This window comes from Emiliania huxleyi, assembly GCF_000372725.1.
Source record: "Emiliania huxleyi CCMP1516 unplaced genomic scaffold EMIHUscaffold_5, whole genome shotgun sequence".
In the NCBI taxonomy this organism is placed as follows: Eukaryota; Haptophyta; order Isochrysidales; family Noelaerhabdaceae; genus Emiliania; species Emiliania huxleyi.
This window is the reverse complement of record NW_005198244.1, coordinates 1,012,646-1,026,031: the sequence shown is the minus strand read 5'-3', so window position 1 is coordinate 1,026,031 and position 13,386 is coordinate 1,012,646. Positions and strand designations below refer to the sequence as shown.

Genomic DNA, 13,386 nt, shown 5'->3' with positions numbered 1-13,386 from the left:
AACTGGGTAGGGGCGGGACTCGCGCGAGCACCGATAAACGGCGCGTTTAGGCCGCTGTGTGCGCGGGAGCAGGAGGGCTCGCCTGTGGCGGAGGCGGGAGTGGTGCCGAGGGCTGCGCTCGTGAGGGCGTGGGCGGGCTCGGAGGCGGTGGTGACGGGGGTGGCGGCGAGGGCGGCGGTGGCGAGGGAGGCGGCGGCGATGGCGGGGGCGGGCTTGGGGGCGGAGGGCTGGGCGGTGGTGGTGATGGTGGCGGAGGGCTGGGCGGCGGCGGGGATGGTGGCGGAGGCGACGGCGGCGGCGGCGACGGCGGAGGCGGGCTTGGCGGGGGCGGGGAGGGCGGTGGTGGCGAGGGAGGTGGTGGCGATGGCGGCGGCGGTGATGGCGGCGGCGGCGACGGAGGGGGCGGTGAGGGCGGCGGCGGAGAGGGAGGCGGCGGCGATGGCGGAGGCGGCGAGGGAGGAGGGGGTGAGGGCGGGGGCGGGCTTTGTGGCGGAGGGCTCGGCGGCGGAGGCGATGGAGGAGGCGGGGAAGGCGGAGGGGGCGACGGCGGCGGGGGCGATGGAGGGGGCGGCGAGGGCGGTGGCGGTGACGGGGGCGGCGGCGACGGCGGCGGTGGGGATGGCGGCGGGGGGGAAGGTGGCGGGGGCGAGGGCGGCGTGCTCGCGATGGCGGCGCCGAGTCGCCCCGAGCGGAGCACGGCCAAGGGTCTGAGACGCGGGGAGGGCGGGGCGGGAGGTCGTCGTGGGGGCGTGGGGGCGCGGAGGCGGCGTGCGGGGACGCGCGGAGGGCGTTGGTGGTGTGTGGGAGGTGGGCGAGGGAGAGCTGAGGCGGCCGGCGGTGGTGGCGGGAGCAGCGGAGGCGACGGCGTCGGAGGGGGTGGGGGGGAGGGAAACGGCGGCGGCTGTGGCGGAGACAGCGGCAGCGGCGGTGGCGAGGGCCTAGCCTGAGGGGGAGGGGGTGGGGGAGGGGATGAGGAACGGTGAGGGCGGCTGGGGCGGCCGGGAAGGCAACACAGGCGAGGCGCGGCGCACCTCAAACTCGAGCGAGTAGCGGGAATATCACCCGCTGCTCCGGCGGGAGATTGCTCCCCCGCCGCCCCCTGGGTCACCCCGAGTGACCTCGCAGCCCACGCCGTGAGGCGCTGCTGTCAGGGGGGTTTATCACCGCCGTATCCACCCCACACTGGCCGCCGAGGGGCCCGGCGGGCTGAGGCGCGCGAGGCGGCTTTCGCTCCCGTGGGGCGGCTCTACCCGTCTCAGCACGGCGTCCCGAGGTGTAGCCGTGTACCTGGTGGCAGGGCCATCACTCACACGCCTACTCGCGGCACAAGGGAAGGCGTGACGCGATCGCGAGAGGCGAGATGGGTGATGGCGAGACTGTCGTTTGGCCCGTTTGAGGCTGAAAGGATGACCGCGGACGATGAGGGCGACGATTCATCGCGGCTACTGAGCAGGCAAGGTCCGGACCTACAGGATGGAGGGGCGAGTAGTGAGACTCGGGACCATATCTTCGCGTCGAGAGACGAAAATCCGGATTCTTGGCCGCCAGCGCCGCCGGCCGCCGAACGTCACTTAAGGGAACTGCGCGACGACGACGACATTACTGAGGTGCTGCTTTCACCACCGCCCTTCTGGTGGTGTTTGCCGGTCGGGGGGGCGTCGGCAGCACCGCCGTTCCGCGCGGATGTTGCAAACGGTGGCTCGGGGCACCTATTTCGGCAGCCCCGGGGCGGGAGCCGAGGAGGGGCAGCCGTTGCGGTGGCGCCATTGCAGCTCGGCGGCGCGTGGGGAGCCGAGCGGCTCCCAGCGATCCCGCGAGAGAAGGGCCCGCATCCGTCACGGATGCCGCGCCCACGCTGCCCACGCAAGCGCCAGATGGGAGAGGAGGTTGGAAGCCTTTCTGCGCTTCGAGGTGCAAGATAACTCCGGCGATATTTTAGCGGGAGGAAGCCAGGTGGGGTTTAGCCCAATGTGCAGGGCTCCAGGCCCCAAACGACGTGTGAGTGTTAGATTTGTTTGGTATTGCTAAAAATCTCTCTCAGGTCTCGCGCGCTGGCGAGTACAAGTGCGCACACTTAATGATTTTCGGCCGGCCCGCCGGCCGCAGGTCGGGCTGGACGCGGCTGTTTCGGCCGGCGGTCGGGGTCGGACACCAGCTTTGTCGGCGCGTCAGCGCCGAAGAAAATTTTGGGCGATTTTCTTGTACTCCCGTCACTTCCAGCTCACGCTCCCGGTTTTGTCAAATAGGATTCGAATCTCGAACTTCTATTTACTCCTTGAGGTTCCCTCAGGCCCGCCGCCGCGCTCGCTGGACAGCGGCCGTGACTCACCTGCTTCGGGCGCGCTGCTCCTCGGGGATGGCGAGAAGCGGCAGAGATGATGCTCATAGATGAGCTAGCCCCAGATGCCCCGTTTGCCCCACTGCGGCACCGCGCTCGTGCCGGCGTGCGAGTGGGTACAATGCACCCCCTCGGCCGCTCGCGGCCCGGAACGCATCGGGAGATATTCATTCGTATACGCCAAGACGTGCTCAGATGGCACGTAGTAGTGTGACTGAGCGCGTGGCCACTCTCCACCCTCGATTGCGGGTGCGGCCGCGGCCGCAGTGGTGTAGGCGGACAGTAATGATGCCGCGCGGGCGGAGTGGCGGACACGAGGACGCTGCCGTCGGACGAGGGGTTGCTATCATACGCAAGCACGAGCCGTCGGTGACGCGACGGCGTCATCACCGTTGGCCAGCATAGAAGCGCGAAAACCTGCCCGTGTGTCGGATGCGTCCCCAAACTTGTAGCATACATCTTTGGACACACACCGGCGGGCGCTTTCGAGGCGACCGGCAGCATTTTTTCTAGCCACATGGACCTTTTTGCGGCACGATAGCTGGGCTGCAACATACGTGTACCTACACTCGACTACAGCTACGACTGCAACGGCGCGCAGCGCCGAAGAAAATTTTGGGGCTTCTCGAGCGGCGGCCGGTGTGGACGCCGTTGTTTCGCAGCTCGGTCGGGGGGGGGCGCCCCTGCGTTTCCCTGCGGTCGGTCGAAAATCATTAAGTGTGCGCACTTGTAGAGGCCCGGACTCGCCCTCTGCTCCAAGAGACCTCGAGAGAGGTGCCTCGCCTCGCCGCACGTGCCGGCTGAACGTCTCACCATGTCCGCCGCCATGTCGGGCGGCTTCGCATCTATGCGCGAGGCCTACGAACAGAGTGAAGGCGCGGCGAGCTACTACGCCGAGCACGGCGCAAAGTATCGAAACCCGCACGAGCCCGCGCTCACCGCGGCCCTCGCTGCCGCGCTCGGGCGGCTCGAGACGGCTGGCCAGCTGGACTGCTCGACGCGCCGGCTGCGCATGCTCGATCTGGCATGCGGCTCGGGCGAGGCGACGCTTGCCGTCCGCCAGTGGGTAGCGAGCCGAGCAGGCAGGCAGCAGCCGGCCTGCACCGCGGCGGACCCATTCACGCACCAGGCGTTTGAGGAGCGGGTTGGTGAGCCGTGCAGACGCTGGTCGTTCGAGGACGTGTCCGCCGGCGAGCTCGACGAGGAGGAGCCCTTCGACCTCGCGATCGCTGTAACGGGCGCCTAGATGCCGGGTCCAAACCCAACCCACCTCTCGGCTGCATTGTCGACTGTTTGTGCAGCGCCGGTCTCGGCGGCCTCAGGGTTGCGTCCCATGCACGTGTGTTATCCAAGGAGGTGTGTCTTCTCACTCTCAGGCCTTCACTCCACCTCCTCTCGACAAGTCGACTATTCATTGGCCCAGAGCAGTTGGCTGATGAGAGTAGGCCTTTGCGCTGCACCTGCTCGACAAGTCGTACTTCAACTCGGCGCTGACCGCACTCGCACGCGCGTCGTCGCTGCTGCTCGTGGCGACGCCGCACAAGCGTCCGCACATCTCCACGGCGGACGGGTGGGAGGAGCAGGCTGCCGAGCTGGCGCCGCGACTAGCCGAGAGATGGCCGAGACATAGCCGAGATGCAGCCGAGGCGTAGCCGAGATGCCACCTGCTTCGTGTTGCTCCGCTGCTCACCCTGCTGCCGGCTCCGCCTGTGTGCGTGTCGTGTACGACCAGTCCACAGTCCACAGTCCACACGCCCCAGTCAACGCCGCCGCGCATCGACCTCAGGTGGTCGACCGCGTGCGCGTGCGCTGCTATCGCTCCCTCCTCCGCCCCCCGCCGGATGACGCTGTGGTGGCCTCCGCCGCCGCCGCCGCCGCCGCCGCCGCTGCGAGGGAGGAAGCGGCGGCGGCGGCCGCTGCAGAGGCTGCGGAGAGGGCGGCAGAGGCGGCGGCGGAGGAGGAGGAGGAGGATGCGTCGGCGGAGGGGCGGGCGAGCACGAGCGGCGACGAGTCTGGTCTCGACGAGGTGCGGCCGAGAGATGGCCGAGACACAGCCGTCTCCTCCCCTCCTCCTCTCCTCCCCTCCTCCTCTCCTCCCCTCCTCCCATCCTCCCCTCCTCCTCCCATCCTCTCCTCCTCTCCTCCTCTCCTCCCCTCCTCCCCTCCTCCTCAGGCAGAGATGGAGATGCACCTCGGCTGCACCTCGGCTGTTTCTCGGCTGCACCTCGGCTGTATCTCGGCTGTAGGCAGAGATGGAGGAGCTGTCTGCCGAAGTCGAGGCGATGAACATGGGCGCACTTCGCAGCGCGCTGGCGGCCAGCCTCGCGGTGGAAGCGACGCGTCTCTCGGACCCTTCTCGGACCCTTCTCGGAACTTTCCCCTTAGGCGGAGCGCGGGCTCGACAAGAGCGGCAAGAAGCCGGCGCTGGCGGCGCGGCTGCTGGAGGCGAGAGGGTGCGGGAGGGGCGCGCAGCCTGTCGCTAACGAGTCACCCTCTCTCGCTACGTGATGCCAGGCGAGGGTGCGGGAGGAGCGCGCGGCCGCTGCCGACGGGAGCAGTGACGAGGAGGAGGAGGAGGAGGAGGGCGAGGAGGAGGAGGAGGGCGGAGAGGAGGGCGAGGGCGAGGTCGAGCGTGCCGCTACGAAGCGCGACGCTGCCCGAGTGGCGGCGCAACAGGCGGATAGCCGAGATATGGCCGAGATCTGGCCGAGATGTGGCCGAGATCTGGACGAGATAGCGCACAGGCAGGCGCAGACCGCGAGGTACGTGGCGGAGCAAGAACTCGGCTCTGTCTCGGCTGATCTCGGCTCTATCTCTGCCCAACCCTGGTGCATCTCGGCTAGATCTCGGCCGTCTCTTTGCTACCCCTCAGGCGGAGGCTCAGGCGGAGGCCGCGCGCCAGGCGGCGGTGGAGCGCGCGCGGGCGCAGAGAAGGCCGCGGCGAACCGGGCGGCTATATGGACCAATGAACGAGTTCGCAGTTCATGGTCGTTAGGCAGAGAAGGCCGAGGCGGAGCGGGCGGCGAGGCGCGCGAGGAAGGCCAAGGCGGTCGCTGGAGGGGCGCTGGCGTGTCCATGAGGCTACCATGACCCGTCCATGACACGTCCACAGGCGGTCGCCCAAACCGGCGGCGCGGCGGAGGCGGAGGCGGCGGAGGAGGCGGCGGAGGAGGCGGCGGGGAGGGCGGCAGGGGCGATGGTTGCGAGCGCCGGCGATGCGCTCACTCTCGCGGAGGCGGGGGCGGTGCTGCTGTCGGAGACTTCGGCTGTCTCTCGGCTGTATCTCGGTTGTATCTCGGCTAGGCGGAGGCGGCCCGGCTGGCTGAGATCTCTGCGCAGCTCGAGGCGGCGGCGGCGGCGGCAGAGGCGCGGGCAGCGCGGCTCGTGGCGAGGGCGGAGGCGCTCGCGGAGGAGGAGAGGCAGCGCTCGCTCGACCGCGCCTTCGACCAGGCGGAGCAGCTAGAGAGGTGGGAGACCAGCAGCCGGACGAGGGTCTGGAGACCGGCGCGGTATGGGCGGACGCATGGACGACGGTCCCACTGGAGCGGCACACAGACACACGGAGTACGACTCGCAGCGTGGATCATCTAGGCGGAGGCGTCCGGCGCAGCCCTCGCGCAGCTCGAGGCTATCGACGAGGCGGTGGAGGCAGGCTCCCTCACGCTCGAGGCCGCCATCGAGCAGCTCGCGGCGATGCGCCGCTGACTGGCGGCTCAGACTGCGACTGTGCTGGGCGACGTTGGGGGGTTGGAATCTGGCTTGTGTGGGTGCATGACCCATGGCCATGCGGGGGAGGAGGAACCGCGCGCTCATAAGGGAGTATCCGACACCGACATACACACTATACAACATTTTCAAAGAGAAGGTCCGACCTGTGGGCTCCGGCCTGCGCTCGGCACCGGGCACCGACTCTTCGTTGGGAGAGTCCAGCGCTGCAAGGCCAAAAAAAGTCGCGCGCGCAGCGAGTCGACGTCGAGGAGGTGGGCTGCGCTCAGCTGCCTGCGCTCGCCAAAGCAGCTCAAAGCGACTCGTGCCCATGGTAACAGAGCCGAATCTGGACAAGAACGACGGAACGGAGCCCAAGGCAAGGAAGAAGGAGAAGAAGACGAAGAAGGAGCGGCGGGCAGAAAAGGAGTCGGTGTACGCGGGGAAGAAGAAGGAGAAAGCTGCCGCGCTGCCCGCGTCGGCCCGCAGGGCTGCGCAGTCTGCCGTGGTGACAGCGGCCGAGGTCCGGAAGCGGCCTCGCGAGGAGACGCTCTCGGCGAAGGCGCCCAAGTTGCCCGAGCCGCCAGAGCATTCGCCCGCTGCTGACGCCAGCGAGGCCGCGGCTGCCGACCAGCCCAAGCCGTCGCTGGAGGAGGCGGAGGCGGCGGCGGGCCGGACGATGCACAAGGACTCGAGAGAGGCCGCCGAGGCTGCCATCACCCAGGGACGGCGCGTCTACGTCTCCAACCTCCCGTTCAGCACGTCGGACGAGTGGGTGCGGACCAGCTTTTCGGCGGTCGAGTCGATCCATTGGATTGCCGCCAAGGGGAGCGGCTTCCGCGGCTCCGGCTTTCTCACCTTTGCCAGCGCCGAGGCCGCCACCGAGGCGGGTCTGCTTCCAGCTCCTCCCTCTCGCGGTGACACACGTCCGTGACGCGTCCACGACTCCGCGAGCAGGCGGTGAGCTGGAGCGGCAGCGAGGTGGGAGGCAGACCCATCACAGTCGAGCTCGCCCTCGGCACGGCGCCGCTCGAGCAGGCTCTGCGGCCTCTCCGCTCCCCCGCCCCTCGAGCCGCGGCCCTCTTGCAGCTCGGCCAGATCTCGGCCAGATCTCGGCTGCGTCTCGGCTCCTCTTGTGAGCCGCCGCCCCGCCTCCCCCCGCAGAGCTGCGTGTTCGTGCGCAACCTGCCCGCTGAGCAGTGGAGCCTCGAGGCGGTGAGGAGGATCTTCGAGGTGCGGTCTCGCAGAGATGCCGGAGAGGCGGGTGGCGTGGCACTGCGTCCGCACCCCTCCTCCCCGCGATGCCCTCAGGCTTGCGGCCCGCCCGCCGCCATCCGCCTTCCCAAGAAGGGCAAGGCGGCGATCCGCTTCAAGACGGCCGCAGCAGCAGCGGCGGCAGCAACGAGGGACGGCGAGGAAATTGGCGGCCCCAAGGGGGCGCTTAACCCGTTTTCCCCCCTCACCCACCTTGCCCCTTTTTGGCCCCCCCCCCCCCCCCTCTCACCCCCCCCCCCCCACGCCACCCACCGGCCGCAGGTGCGCGTGCTCCTCACATCCGCCCTCGCCGACCCCGAGGCCGAGGCGGAGGAGGCGCGCCGCAGGGCACGCGGCGGCGCGGCGGCGGCGGCGCGGCAAGAGCAGCTTCCAGCGCCCCCGACGCTCGGCGAGCCAGGGTACCGCTCGAGCCACGCGCGGCGGGGAGGGCCGCGAGAGCGGGCGCACAGCCGGCAGCGGCGACCGCGCCGCACGGCCGAGGATCCGGCCGCCGAATCGCAGGGCCACTGAGATCAGACTACGCGAGGGAGGCGTGGCCGTGGGCCGAGCGCACGTTTTGTTTTTCCGCAGGGTGGTTTTGTTTTCGTTCCAGCCGGTGCGCGCCGCGCTAAATAGTAAATTTTAACCAATTACCAAAAACGGTTGAAGAAAATGCATTTTTGACTAGTTGCACTGAAGGGCTCACGCTATAGGGTGCTGGATGAGGACGGGTACGATGCACTAGCCCCTGCCGTCGGGGGGGTGTTGCCAGCACTGGTAGATGACCTCTCGGAGAAGAGTCGGAGGGACCTTGGCGCCGGGGTCACGAGGAACTTGCAAGTCGTGGCCGAGGCGGCGACGGGCGCGGTGCAGAGGTGGATCCAGCTCAATGATGAGGCTACGGCGCGCATAATGAAGAGAGAGGAACACATCGAGTGGCTGAGGAAGCTCTTCATTCACTGGGTGGAAAGAGGCTCGGCCGGCCTTGAGGGAGTCGCAGAGGAGGGATAACGCAGGCAACGCAGGGACGAGCCAACAGCCAGTGGGACGAACGAGGGCCGCGACGGGGGCTCAAGCGGGAGGGAGCGGAGACGGTGGGGAGCGGTTCAGATGCTGGGCGGGCTTCAGGCTGGTGCTCACGCGAAAAGGCATCGACGCGGATGTGTAAAGCATACAAGAAGGGGAGAAGGAAGAGGAGAGACGCCGGTGAGGACGAAGCAGAGACTAGCGCAGACGAGAGCAGGGCAGACCCGGGGACTGGGGAGCCGGAGCAGACGGCATCGGCCGCCGAGGGAACGTTGGGAAGAGGCACGAGGAGGGCGTCGACCTCGACCGACTATGGAGGACCCGTCGCCAGACGACGCAGGGCAGAAGACGGTGAGGCGGAGCAGACGCGCAGGGCGAGACGAGGGAGGGAGCAGGACTTTGCGGAGATCAGCAGGAGGATGTACGAAGAGATTAGGAGCAGCAGGGACCCGAGGGACCATGTGGAAGACGGCTAGTGCTAGTCCCCCACCGGGAGGACGACCCCGGCTAGTCGCCGACCACACCCACAAAGAACCCTGCACAAAGATCGCAAGGGCGGGGACCTGTTCCTTTTTACCCATCTCACAGTAGAGAGGTGTCCGTTTTTATTTATTTATTTAATACGGGTGGTGTGGAAATGACCACTTTTGATGTTTTTTTGTCCGTGTTGCTCCCAGCGCCCTCGCCCGCGCTCCCTGAGGCCATGGCTGGTGCTACTAGTATGGAGGGCTACCTGGCTACCGCGAGAGCGACCCAACTCGTCGACATCGTCCGATGATGATGCCTCAAAGTCAGCCTCCGGAGGCTATCGTCGCGTCGAGCCGGCGGTGGCCGTGACATGTGGTTCCACCACCCCTCGCAGGCTTTGCCTCTGACCGCCACCGTTCCCAGGCTGCCTAATGGGATGGAAAGGAAGGCTGGGCGAGCGTATAGAAGCGTGCTCGACCTCGTCGTGGCAGCCTGCACGGCAGCGCTGGCAGGCGCGATGAGCGTCGTGCCACCTGACCCGAGACGGGTCGCAGGCGTCGTACCGAGCGCGTCGAGACCGTGTCCTGATGCGCTCTGCACGGGTGAGTCACGTCGGCGTCAAAGGAGCGACGTGTGACCTGTCAGATCTTGATCTCCGATCTCAGCGGCGTCGAGTCGCCTTCGGCGGCGACAGCTAGGATGCATCTCCTCCGTCGTTTTTCGCGCTACAGCCCTGAGAAGCTGGCGCCGCACGCAGGCGGACCTTGTGTATGCGGCGAACGCTTAAAAAGTGGGTGCTCTACGTCACTTTTTTGAGTAGATAGTGCCGAGCTGGCCGTGACAGCGATTTTGGTAGTTTTGGGCGGGTTTTGCACCACAGACTTTTTGCAACTAGTCTTTTAAGACGACACGTGAGACAGTGCACTCCAAGTGCTCCAAGTAAGGCGCCCCGCGCGGGCGAAAACGGCGCGGAGGGCCCGGAGACGCAGAGGCGCGGCACCCCACCGGCATACGCGACACGGCCGGCGCGGGGCTACACGCCTCGCTCGTACTCGACGCTTGGCGAGACGACCCTGCCCGCACGCCTCGCGCGCGCCTCCGCCTCGCTGCGCAAATGCGGCTCGATCTCGTCGAGCGCCAAGCTGCCGACGGGCGGGTAGAAGGACGCCGCGGTGGGCAGCCAGACGGAGAAGACCGCCGCGGTGACGGCGACCTGCGTCGCCAGGCTCGGCTGCCTGATGCGCCGCGCCGCCGTGTAGAGCCACACCACGGCGGGGACGATGAGGAAGTTGCCGACGGGCATCAGCAGCCTACTCCCACACATCGACACCTCGCCGGACGCTCCTGTTGAGAGGCGGAGCCGCGCGGGCAGCTGCGGCCGCCTGGTCACGCACGTGTCGCGGACCGCCCTCTCCCCGGCGGCGCGAGACAGGCCGAGCGGCTGCCCGTCCGCCGGGTCCGCGACAGGAACCCCTACGGAGGGTGCCTCCCGAGGTCTCGAGGCGCGGGGGAAGCGCGGCCTCGCCAGCTGCGAGGCGCGGCGTGCGTCCAGGAAGCGGTCAAGGAAGTGGTCTATAAGGCAGGAGCTGTCTACGGAGCGTCGAGCGGCTGTGAGTGCGCCTCGCGTCGCGTCGGACGAGCGCATGCACGCGCTCCCGAGGAAGTTCGCGAGGGCGACGGCCGGGTAGGGGGCGAACCGCGCGAACGGCTTGAGCAGCGGCGACCGCTGCGAAAGCTTCCCGCCGCCGACGGCGATCGGGATCGCGGTGACGAGAGCACCGATGTACGAGGCTGCGACGACGGCTGTGCTTGGGCCGTCTCCCTCGGCTGACGCGCCGCGGTTGCACCACGTCACCCCGGCCAGGTGGGTCTGGTTCAGCCACTGGCCAAAGACGATGCGCCGCGTGCACGTCGGGTGGTGCAGCGCAGACGACACCATGAAGGCGATCGTGGGAGTGTTGCACAGAGCCCAGCCGCATCCGCGCAGCGGCATCGGCAGGAGCTCCCCGGCTGGAGCCGCCGTCGCGAGCACACCGGTCGCGTGCCAGCAGTCGCTGTCGCTACGCGGCTGGCCAGCTGCCCTGGCGGCGAGCGTGGCGTTTGCCTCTGCCACCGCCGAGTCTCCAAAACGGAGACCGAGCGGCGATAGCACGGCCCAGTTGTAGCGCCAGCGGCCAGAAAAGGTGCTCATGTCGAAGAGCTCCGATAGATGGGCTCCAGGGTGGAATGGTGGTGGCAGCGGCGGTGGCGGCGGTGGCAGCGGCGGCGATGGCAGCGGCGGCGGCGGCGGCGGCGGAGGCGGCAGCGGCGGTGGCGGCGGAGGCTGTCGCATGGTTTTTTATTCCGCGCGATTTCTTCTTTTAACTGGCCTTGCGGCACTGGCACAAACACAGGTAGGAGTAGTAGTGCAACTGCGTCGCGGTGCAAAGATCGAAGCACGAAGGAGCGAGCGAAGGAGAAGCGGGTGTGACGAATTCTGTCTTTTCTGAGAGCCGTGACAGAGTTTTCTCTTTTCTTGGGAGCGATTCTAAGATCAGGTCTGCCACCTCCCCGCTGGAAACGAAAATCTAAGTTTCAAATCTCGAATAAATCTCGAAGCACACTTGAATGCTCACTTGGCAGGTAACATATGCGCCACGCGCCCCAACCGCTCCTCTGGTCGCCGCCGGCCTCCGCGGCGGCGGCGATGTCCCAGCGCCACCCATCGGCCAGCCCTCAGATCGATCGATCGGCGCTCAAAGTCGGCTTCAGATCCGAGAACGCTGCTGGCGCCGCCGCCGATCCCAGCGGCGACGCCAGCAGCTTCCTCTGCTCTCCAATGCGCCGAGAAGCGACGCGGGGGTGCTCGGCCCGCCATGGACGACGAAGGTTCCGCCGGGCGCGCGTCAGCCGGTCCGGTGGCACCCTCTGCGCGCGGCACCTGCCGGCGCCCCGACGACAGCCGTCGCGCCACCGCTGATGGAGGGGCGGTCGGCGCCGCTGCCGCCGCGCCGCCGGTGGGAGGGGCACTGGTGGTGGCCTGGGCGGCCCTCCGCCGCCGCTCGGGGCGCCCGGGCAGCGGTGGCAGCCTGCCGCCGCACCACTTCGAAATGCCCGCTGACCACTTCGAAATGCCCGGTCCGGAGGCCGCGATCGGCGCTATTCTTTTTTCTCACTTGCAAAATTCGTGCCAATAGAGGAAACTCAAGCGGGCAGGCTGGAAGCACTGAGGGACGGCCGATTTTCGCCCAGTGGTAGACCTGATCTTAGAATCGCTCTTGGGTTTGCCGTTTGGCGTTTCCCACGGGTACGAATCGTCGATCGCGACGATCGATCTATATTCAAGTCTCTGGAGACAGGAGAGAACGCCATTAAAACGAAAAAGTCCTCGCGCGCAACATACACATATGGCATGGACCCGACAACAAATATTGGCCGGTTGGCAAGCGCGCGGCGCGCGCGCGCGTCTCTCCGGCGCTGCGCACGCCAACCGGCACCCGCCTCCGCCGCCAGTTGTGGGGCCCTGGCGGCGAGGCGGCGAGACTCGGGAGAGGCCCACTCCCAGACACAGCAGACACGAATCACATACCAGCACAAGCACAGCGTGTTCAGAGAGGGTGAGGAGCGCCGTCCAGGACGGCGCTGCCCGCCGCGGGCGGGCTCACTGCTGCCGTTGCCGAAAGTCTGGCGGTGCGCCCGCGACCGCGGTGGCGATGGCGGGCGGCGGCGTCGGCGCGGCGTCGGCGTCGCCGCCTCCGCCTCCGCCTCCCTCCTCAAACGGCGCGTACTCTCCGCCCCCCTCCTCCGCCGCCGCGAGGCTGGCGCCGTCCGGCCCGCCGCGCGGTCTCAGGCTCGCGGGCCGACTGGCCGCGGTGCGCCTGCCCGCACCAAAGGGGTCGCTGCTCGAGCCTACGGGGAAGGGTGGGGAGGGGGGGGGGAGGGGGGGAGGCGGGTTGTGCTCCGCGCTGCGGCCGTGCGGGCGCCACGAGCCCGCGCCTGCTGCGCCGCTCGGCAGCGTGTGCCGCAGTCCCTTCGGGTCCGCCTCCAGCTCGTCCAGGTCCTATGAGTTCACGCCCCACGCCTGAAGGGAGGTCCGCCTCCGAGGCCCTGCCACCCGAGGGAGAGGCCGGCGCTCGCCGGGGCCACATCCCGGCTACGCGCCTCGGCCTCGCCTCGGCAACGCCTCGGCCTCGGCTAGGCCTCGGCTAGGCCTCGGCTAGGCCTCGGCTAGGTCTCGGCTAGGTCTCGGCTAGGTCTCGGCTAGGTCTCGGCTAGGTCTCGGCTAGGTCTCGGCTAGGTCTCGGCTCCTCCGAGAGGCCGACGTTCATCGGGACGCCAAAGTGCTGCGTGTCGCGCGCCCGCTTGGTGACGGCCCAGCCGCCGTCGCTGCCAGTGCAGATGCGGCAGAGGGAGATGCAGATGAGGACCACCTGCAGAGGGGCCAGGGCCCAGAGGCCAGCGCCCGGTCTCGTGCTTGTCTGCCTCGCGGCCCCTCTCCACCGGGAGGGGGGGGGGGGGGGGGAGGACCTGCCAGAGGAGGTAGGGCACGCCGAGCGCTTGAAGAGGAGGATGAAGATCCAGTTGCGCGGCGGCTCGAAGAGGACGGCGTTGCGAGA

The 13,386-nt window shown here is 68.3% G+C and overlaps 6 protein-coding genes across 6 annotated transcripts in view; 4 read left to right on the top strand and 2 right to left on the bottom strand.

Moving 5' to 3' along the window:
- Positions 1-3,152: 3,152 nt before the first annotated feature.
- On the top strand, positions 3,153-3,584 carry EMIHUDRAFT_197225 (hypothetical protein; the record flags this gene model as incomplete). The annotated part of the gene is made up of 1 exon (XM_005767080.1): positions 3,153-3,584. One exon carries the CDS (start codon positions 3,153-3,155, stop codon positions 3,582-3,584), a length of 432 nt encoding a protein of 143 aa, XP_005767137.1.
- Positions 3,585-4,590: 1,006 nt separating this feature from the next.
- EMIHUDRAFT_197224 (hypothetical protein) lies at positions 4,591-6,043 on the top strand (the record flags this gene model as incomplete). The annotated part of the gene is made up of 6 exons (XM_005767079.1): positions 4,591-4,665; positions 4,724-4,791; positions 4,868-4,895; positions 5,334-5,409; positions 5,789-5,847; positions 5,930-6,043. The coding sequence occupies 6 exons, from the start codon at positions 4,591-4,593 to the stop codon at positions 6,041-6,043; spliced, it is 420 nt and encodes a 139-aa protein (XP_005767136.1).
- Positions 6,044-6,322: 279 nt separating this feature from the next.
- Positions 6,323-7,943, top strand: EMIHUDRAFT_448176 (hypothetical protein; the record flags this gene model as incomplete). Its single annotated transcript, XM_005767078.1, has 5 exons — positions 6,323-6,933; positions 7,005-7,081; positions 7,208-7,276; positions 7,355-7,491; positions 7,889-7,943. The coding sequence occupies exons 1-5, from the start codon at positions 6,375-6,377 to the stop codon at positions 7,941-7,943; spliced, it is 897 nt and encodes a 298-aa protein (XP_005767135.1). The 5' UTR covers positions 6,323-6,374.
- A 1,881-nt stretch (positions 7,944-9,824) lies between these two features.
- EMIHUDRAFT_197221 (hypothetical protein) lies at positions 9,825-10,982 on the bottom strand (the record flags this gene model as incomplete). The annotated part of the gene is made up of 1 exon (XM_005767077.1): positions 9,825-10,982. One exon carries the CDS (start codon positions 10,980-10,982, stop codon positions 9,825-9,827), a length of 1,158 nt encoding a protein of 385 aa, XP_005767134.1.
- A 373-nt stretch (positions 10,983-11,355) lies between these two features.
- EMIHUDRAFT_432580 (hypothetical protein) lies at positions 11,356-11,914 on the top strand (the record flags this gene model as incomplete). Its single annotated transcript, XM_005767076.1, has 1 exon — positions 11,356-11,914. A coding segment is annotated over exon 1 (516 nt), but the record flags the coding sequence as incomplete, so codon positions are not given.
- A 517-nt stretch (positions 11,915-12,431) lies between these two features.
- The window catches only part of EMIHUDRAFT_96395 (hypothetical protein), a gene marked incomplete at both ends in the record, with an annotated part of 3,068 nt that continues 2,113 nt past the window's right edge, over positions 12,432-13,386 (bottom strand). The window contains 3 exons of the mRNA XM_005767075.1: positions 12,432-12,648; positions 12,757-12,830; positions 13,105-13,200. Coding sequence (XP_005767132.1) covers positions 12,432-12,648; positions 12,757-12,830; positions 13,105-13,200 — 387 coding nt within the window. The remainder of the gene's footprint in view (positions 12,649-12,756; positions 12,831-13,104; positions 13,201-13,386) is intronic.